This window comes from Camelus dromedarius, chromosome 9 (assembly GCF_036321535.1).
Source record: "Camelus dromedarius isolate mCamDro1 chromosome 9, mCamDro1.pat, whole genome shotgun sequence".
Classification (NCBI taxonomy): Eukaryota; Metazoa; Chordata; class Mammalia; order Artiodactyla; family Camelidae; genus Camelus; species Camelus dromedarius.
In genome coordinates this window covers 29,322,122-29,330,114 of record NC_087444.1, presented here as the reverse complement: position 1 = coordinate 29,330,114, position 7,993 = coordinate 29,322,122, and the positions used below count along the sequence as shown (strand labels likewise).

General features: G+C 49.0%; 1 protein-coding gene across 1 annotated transcript in view; it reads left to right on the top strand.

Annotated features, from left to right (window-relative positions):
- The first annotated feature begins 481 nt into the window (after positions 1-481).
- Positions 482-7,993, top strand: part of VAT1L (vesicle amine transport 1 like) — a 124,309-nt gene continuing 116,797 nt past the window's right edge. Inside the window, exon 1 of the mRNA XM_010983371.3 lies at positions 482-821. Within this exon, the coding sequence (XP_010981673.1) occupies positions 589-821 (233 nt within the window). The 5' untranslated portion in view covers positions 482-588. The remainder of the gene's footprint in view (positions 822-7,993) is intronic.

Here is a 7,993-nt window from a genome sequence, read left to right as displayed (position 1 = left end):
AAAACCCTGGTCTGGACTCTTCAAGACAGTGAGTGGGATTTCCAGTTCCTGCCTTCCGAACCTCTCTGTCCTCCCAGCCGCCGGTACCGGTGATTTGGGAAACGGCCCCATTTCCCGTCCATCCCACCCGCCCCCGCAGATCAGTGGGAGAGGAGGCAACCTTGGGGCGGGGAGGCATCCTCCAGGCACAGACATTCATCTCTGTCCATTTCAAGGCGCCCAGCCTGCGCCGTATATAACGAAGTACTGCGCCCACAACAGAGGACACAGAGTCCTGTCTGCGTGTTTAATTCACAAGTCTTGCGAAAATCTGGGCTCTGGGTCTTCGATTAAAAGTCTGATTTGAAACTGGTTCAGAAACTGCAGCTGAGGCTTCGCTTGGGCAGGGAAGAGAGGTGGGGAGCGGGGTGGGGTGGGCGTGAGCGCGGCTCTTGGGAGGATTACGGCGGAGGCTGTGGACCTCGTCGCCGCTCGCGGAGGCTGCAGCCATTGCACCGCCGAGCATCCCACATTCAACAGGAGGAACCCGCGGGAGAGGATCCCCGAGACCCCAGCGCCGCAGCCGCCACAGCCCGTGCGCCCCGCGCCATGGCCAAGGAAGGCGTGGAGAAGGCGGAGGAGACGGAGCAAATGATCGAGAAGGAGGCAGGCAAGGAGCCGGCGGAAGGCGGCGGCGGCGGCGGCTCTCACCGCCTGGGGGACGCCCAGGAGATGCGCGCCGTGGTGCTGGCCGGCTTTGGGGGACTCAACAAGCTGCGGGTCACCAGGAAGGCCATGCCCGAGCCACAGGACGGCGAGCTCAAGATCCGCGTCAAAGCCTGGTCCAGTATCCGCGCTTTCCTCGCTTTCTCTCTTTGCGCGTTCGGCGCTCCGGGGGAGCGGGTGGCAGAGCCTCCGCGGGGACGCTGCCGAGGGAAGAGCCTCCGTGGGCGCCCTCCTCCGCGCCGTCACCCGGGTCTCAGAGCCTCCCCGCGGCCCGCGGCCGCTGGTGCTGGGGAGGATGCTGAGAGGTGGCCCTCGCCCTCCCCAGGCCGGATGTAGGGGTGGCCAGAGGAGGCTATGAACTCCTGGGAGGGGAAGGGTGGGTGGCGGCGCCCAGCGCTCAGGGTCTGGAAGACTGCGCTGCGGGCGCTCTCGGTGGGGTAGGATAGCTCAGCTGCTAGGAGAGTGGAGTTGATGACAACATGCCTCAAAAATAATAGTAACCGTCGGCTTACCTGTGTACCAGCCATCGTTTTTTTTAGAGTTTTATGTGTGCGATCTTATTTAATACTTCCAGGGACCCAGTGAGTTAGGTACTTCATTGTCCCCCTTTACCGGTGAGGAAACCAGGACTCGAGAGTGATTTGCCCAAGATCATTCTGCTACCACTAAATGGCATGGCCAGGATGTGCCATTCGATCTTTTAAACCTCAAGGCTGTTGTCCTGGTGGGGCAAGGGACAGGGTGGAGGGCTGGGGAAATACGTCCTTCCTCTTCCTCGCTCCTTTACATTTCCTTCCAGATAAGCGGAGAGGGGCTGCGAAGCAGGGCGTTAGGTACCCAGCAACTAAGCTCTGTGAAGGGTGAGGCCGTGGCTGCTGCTTAACCCTCCCTCTTCCCCACTAGCATCTTCGGTGTTTCTCCCAAGAGGAAAAACAAACCAACCAACCAAACAACTGCTATCTCCGAGCTCCCTCTCCCATCTCAGGACGAGCTCAGCAGTCTGAGCACCATTTTACCCCCGGTGAACTTCAGACCCACGCCCAGCTGGGATTCCTCCTGGAATGTTCAAGCCTCTCTTGTGCTGTCACTTTTTTTTTTTTTTTGCTTTAATCAATTATATTTTTATTTATTTGTTCATTTTTTTTGCTCTTACCCACCACTTTTTTAATTGAGTTATAGTCATTTTATAATGTTGTGTCAAATTCCAGTGTAGAGCACAATTTTTCAGTTATACATGAACATATATATATTCATTGTCACATTTTTTTTTTCGCTGTGAGCTCTTGCGCTGTCACTTTATAATCATTTCGCCAGAGTTCTGGGGAGGAAGGTTTCACCCCCGGGGTTCACTGGACCAGCGCTCTGAGTTGTACATGCTGCAGCGTAGGAAGCTTTTAGGGGGAAATTGCTGGGAGCCCAGTGAGATGGGCCTAGAACTTGCCATCTCTGTTTTCAAAAGCCCTCAACAGACACTGCTCCCTAAAGCAGCAGCGAGCTCACTGGTTCCCAGGTTAGACTCCCAAACCCAGAATCTGGGAACTATCTAGAGGCAATAAAAAATGCAAGGAGCTTCCACCTCCCCTTTGAGAGCAGGCGCGGGTTTCATTCGCCAGACTGGAAGGCAGCTGGAGAGAGGGGGGCGCTGGTCTCTGGCTCGCTCCTCATCTGTGGGGCTGGTCATGTTTGACTCTAAATACTGGGCCTCTCTCTGGGGAATTCAAGGCAGGGGATGAGGCTTTGGGGGATCCTATTCAGTTCTGTTTTGTTAACTCTTGCTGAACCAAGCTGCTAGATCCCAGAAGGCAGAGCTGAAGTCTGCCCCGCTCACCAATAAGTCCCCAACTCCCAGCACAGAGCTTGGCACCCAGTACATCCAGGTTATGGCTTGAATGCACAAGTTATGGTTGAATGAATGGACTGAGGAAAGATGCTTTGAGTCATTATTTTTCTTCACTTGCTGGTGGAAGACCATCTACCCAGTAAGATTAGAACCATGTATAGATAATTCTTGTTCCTCGACCTCTGGTCAAAAATATTATGTGTGTGTGTAATTTATGGCCCTCCATTCAAATAGAGGACTGGGTTCTAGGACTCTTTGTCAGAGTGTATATTCCGAGAGTGAAAATGTTGAAGCTACTTTTGAAAGAAAAGAGCATCATCTGTAGTGCAAATAGGTCTGTCTGCGTTCACCAGCCTTTCCCTTCCTGCATAAATGCTGATGGGAACTAAAGCATTTTGAAACAATAAATGTCAGGAAGAAGGGCAGGAGATTGATTTTCAAAGCCAGACACACAAGCCCGTTCTTCATTGGAGCTGTAGAGTGTGTGTGTGTGTGTGTGTGTGTGTGTGTGTGTGTGTGTGTGTGTGTGGCGGTGGAGTGGGGGTGGACATTTGGAATACAGAATTGCAAAGGGCCCAGATTGATTTTCATTTCCCCAAGCTGGAAGCGGAGTTCATCAGTTTCGCAAGGGGGGATTGAAATAGGTTTGTGAAGATCACCCACTGGGCCCTTCCTCCTCCACTGGGCAAGGATTGGCTGGCCAAAGATGCCCACTGATTGTAAGTTTAGCCTTGAGAGCCAGGATGACTCATTCTATAGTTTTATGAATCAGCTGATGGCCTCCTGCTTGAAGGTTCCCCTTTTATCTGTTCTCTCTCTCTTGCTCTTTTTTTTTTTTTTTGATTCTCCATTTTTAATGGAAAGCTTTTATCATCAAATAGGATATGCTTTTCACTTGATAATAAAGCACAGTCCATCTGAGCCAGTATTATTCAGACCTGGAATGAGGGTCCAAGTTGGTTAATGTATAAATTTTGTGGAAATGGAAGAAAAGAGGCAGGGGAAATAGCTTTTTTATCTCATTTGCCAATCTCATTTATGGTCCAAGGAAAGAAGTATTATGGTACAGCAAATTGAGGCTTGGAGATGTTGAGTAATTTGCTAAAAACATCACACAGGTAGTTAGGATCTGAATCCTGGTTTGTCTCTCTTTAAAGCCTTGCTGTTTTCCTTTTATTCTATTTTGTCTGCCTCTGTGGAAAAGCCACAAGAGATGTGATCTACCTCTTCAGACCTCTGGCGTTCAAGCCTGCTTTCTTTCCTTTCTTCCGTGAATATGGCTCCTTTGATCTGTTTATGTCTGGCTTAAGGAAACATTTTCTGGCTGTTCCCAGAGTAATATGACTTTTCCCCCAAAGTGGAGGCTTGATGGTCAAATGCAGCTCAGAAAGCACCACGTGGGGAATGCGGGTGGGAGGGACAGCCCAGTCTTCTATCTAAATTGTTACAAGAACACCCTTTATGGAACAACTTACACAGCAAGCGATTTAAGTGGCCCAGCGGAAAAAGCATGTTGCATTTTTGGAGAAAGATGGATCTGTGTAACAACCTCAGTGGGTCCATCTCTTAACTTTCCCAAGTTTTTCATGCCTCAACTGCAAAATGGAGATAGTACAGTGAACATCATGGTGCTGAGAGAATCAGATGCATGAAAGAGGTAGGTCCAACATCGGCACTAAGTGAGCAGCAGTTGCTATTGTGACTGCTGTCACATTTATGCCCATATGACATATTTCCTGGTGACTTGGTAACTTGGAGGCCGTCTTTTTAATCATGTATATAATAGAGGCAATGTTATATCACATTTGCTTAGTGATGAAGACTGAGACCTTCCCAGACGTGAGTCCCAGGGCTGCCACTTGCTAACTGGACATCTTAGGTCTCATTCCTTGGAGGCAAGGGATGCTTTTTTAAGTGGTTGATGGAAGGGCTGCTTTTGGGAGATTAGGAGCGAGGGGAGCAGGACAGGGCAGGGGAGGGAGCGAGCAAGGGTTGGGTCTCGGCTAGATCCCACCAGGAGTTGAGTTCTGCAGCATGAGTTGTACCAGAGAGTCAATCTGACCAGGAAGCAATGGGGGCAGCCTTGTGTGGTCCTGCCGGTGGTCATCAGTCAGTTATGGGCTCTGGGCTGCTTCCTGAGTGGGGGCGTGGAGCCTCTCCAGCAGAGGTGGCTTGTCTTTGACTGAGGGCAGTTCCCCATGGAAGCAGAGACAGGGACTGCTCTGAGCTCTGAGCAGCCAGCTCTCCTAGCAGCTGGGGCATGGGTGCACTGGCCAGTGAAAGGGATCTCAGTGAGGTGCAACAGCGCCCTCTCCACTGGTTGACCTTGAACATGCTGCTGACTCTTCTAAACTTCCACTTCCTAGTCTATAAAATAAGGATAATGATGGCCCTTTCTTGACAGTGACGTAAGGGGATTTAAATGAGACACAGAACACAAAGACCTTTATGGCGATGCCTGGCACAAAGCAGGTGGTCAAGGAATGCTAGATATTATTGTTTAAAGTGTTACTCTTGGTTTGCATGGATACGCTCTCTCGTTTACCATTCATACCAGAACTTTTCACTTTTGAGAGTAAAAGGGGCACTGTTAATAATTACTCTGGGACAGCAGGGACGAACTGGAACTGTTCTAGGCAAACCAGGGTTCGTGGATCCTCCCCTTCAAATGAGAAGGTCAGATCTCTGCCTTTGCTGCAGGCGGTCTTGTCACCGCAGCGCTTCTCCTGCGCAGGAGCTGGTAGGACTCGAGGCTGAGGGTCTCCAGATTGGGCTACAGGAATGTACTTAAGTAGCCATTAACAAGCCTGTCTGTTTTGTGGCTCAGATTGGTTTGTGGTGGAAAGGCGCTAATGGATTGGGGACGTTTATTTTCCCAGACTGATTTACAGTGAGAGGCCACAGGAAACTGCTGGAATGAAACCAACTGGATGAAAAATAGCACCAGCAAGTCGTGGCTCCATTGGCTGATCTGAAAATGGGCCGAGGGCAGGCCACACTAGAGGAAAGCCAACAGATTGGCAGGATCTTAATAGATCACAAGGGGAAAGTGCACTGGAGGTGGGGAGGGAGCTAATATCTAGTAAGCAGTTGTTAAGAGCCAGAAACTGAGTTGCCAGCTATATACTCTTTGTTTCATTTTATCCTAATGGCAACTCAACAAGATCAATGTTGCGATCTCCATTTTAAAGATGGGGAAACTGACATTCAGAGACTAGTGAGGATCAGAATGTGCGGAGTGCAAGAGCAGTGTAAAAATCCAAGTCTGCCTTGTTCCTGGACTCTTTACATGTGGGAGGCAGATTATCAGAGAGGCACAGTGACAAAGCACAAAGTGGAGAGAGAGCGGACAGACAATGAAAGACCAAGAGACACAGAGAGGCAGACATACACAAAGACAGGAAACAGGAATACAGAGAAAGAACCATGAATCCACTTGACTGGTTTAAAGTGTAATTGATAAGACTCAAAGGTGCATGGGGCCATCTTGCCCCCCAAAAATGGCCATTGTGTTTTGAACCACATCTACTTTCCCTCCATTTCTGAGGTATGGGATGCTTTAGGGATCCACCTAGGATCACACTGCTATGACTACTGGCCCAGAATACCCATGCTGATTAAACGCAGTCACCACTCTTTGGATCCACTCAAGGCACGTGGGTTCCTTCCTCTGTCTCCTTTGCTTCCATTGGGCTATGCTACATTGGCAACTTGAGTGCAGAATGTCCCCAAACAACACAGCATTAAACTGTCCCTGACAAGGTCAATGCAATGCAAAATATGGCCAATATGATCTTCCCTGTGTTTATTCAAATAAACCAATGGGGTGTACGTGGTTAAGTGGTACAGATGTTTGTAAAACTGAGAAATTGCTTGGAGCATTTCTAATACTCAAGCCAGGAGCTACTCGGGCACAGACACTGGAATAAAGTGTTCTCAAATCACTCTGTGTTGGATGGAGCAATCAGGATTCGACAGGAGAGGATGACTCTGCTGAGTCACACTGAGCCCCATTTGGTGATGAAAAGATGGAGATGCCACTTCAGGGGTCTTTATTATTCACTGAAGTTTGTATTCCTCCATTCGCTGTGCCCTCCCAGGTGGGGGCTCATGATGGTGACAATGTCTGCTCTTCATCCAATAATGGAATGCACTTCTTTTCTCCTCAGCAATTTGAGGAAGAAAGGAAGCCCAAAATCAGTCATTCTTCTATTTCATAGAAAAAGGAACTACAGAATGTCTTACAGAACATCTGACATAGAGCAGTTTCCCATAAACAGCAGCCTGATCTTAATTATACAGAAGCCAATGGCAGGTGGCTCATGATGGGCAAAGGGAGTGATGACTGATACTCAAGTTCATCCTACTTTCCATTGTAGCATCTTTGCAGCCATAAAGCCTACCATCCTCATCATTTTTCATCTGACCCTTAGAACCCATAAGGCTACCATCCTTACTTTCTAAGAGAGGAAAAAGGGACTCAGAGATGAAGGGAAATAGAGAGAAGCTACAACAGATCTGAGTGCAGACCCTAACCCTACTTCACCATGTGATCTTAAGCAAACAGCATTTTCAACTTGCCTGGATCATCACCTCGGTAATAACACTCACTTTTTCATATTGTCATGAAGGCTAGCTGAGAGCCTGTGACAGTTCTGACTGCTCTTTGCACATAGTAGGTGCTCAATAAACATTCATTCCCTCCCTCAGTCACCTGGGCTGCAAAAGACAGAACTGGGACTTGAACCTATCTTCTGGTTCCCTGTCCTGGTTGTCTCCTACCAAACTACATTGGCAGGAGGGAGAAGGGTGCTGGCTTTTGAGTCTGATTCCCAGGGTTGGGGATGGACGTGGACTGATGTACTGCTCCCCTCACACCAGCTCCGTGTGTACCCATCTGTGGCTGGCAGCAGGGATTTCTCCAACAGCTGGGTGTGCAAAACAGCCCAACCTCTGGAGTCTGGTTCACATTCCTTCAAAGGAACCCAAATCCCATGACTGTGGGCAAATCACTGACATCCAACGCTGACAACAAAGCTCATCCAGGCATGGGGAAGAGCACCCCTCCATGACTCCAAGTTCCTGCTACTTCTTACTCTTAATATGGATCTTTTTTGGCACCTTGGCATTTTCACAGAAGAAAAAGTTTAATTAGATACAAGAAGAGACTCTTCATAGGAAAGGGCGGCAGGCATGTAATCTCAAATTAGTTCAATTCCTCTGTGTGCCATCTCACGCAGAACATCAGTTGGAGCCATGGTACTAAAATGAGTACATTTAATATCTGAAGGCCCAAGGGACAAAATAGATGCTTCAGCTACAGGGGCAATTTTATCTTTGAATGTGCTGTTTTCTTGATGTGTACGCAGTGAGATTTGTCCTGCATCTCCTTCTGTCTGTGCAGCCAAGCCTCTTCCCCAGCATCATGCTGGAGGCAGGAATACGCCA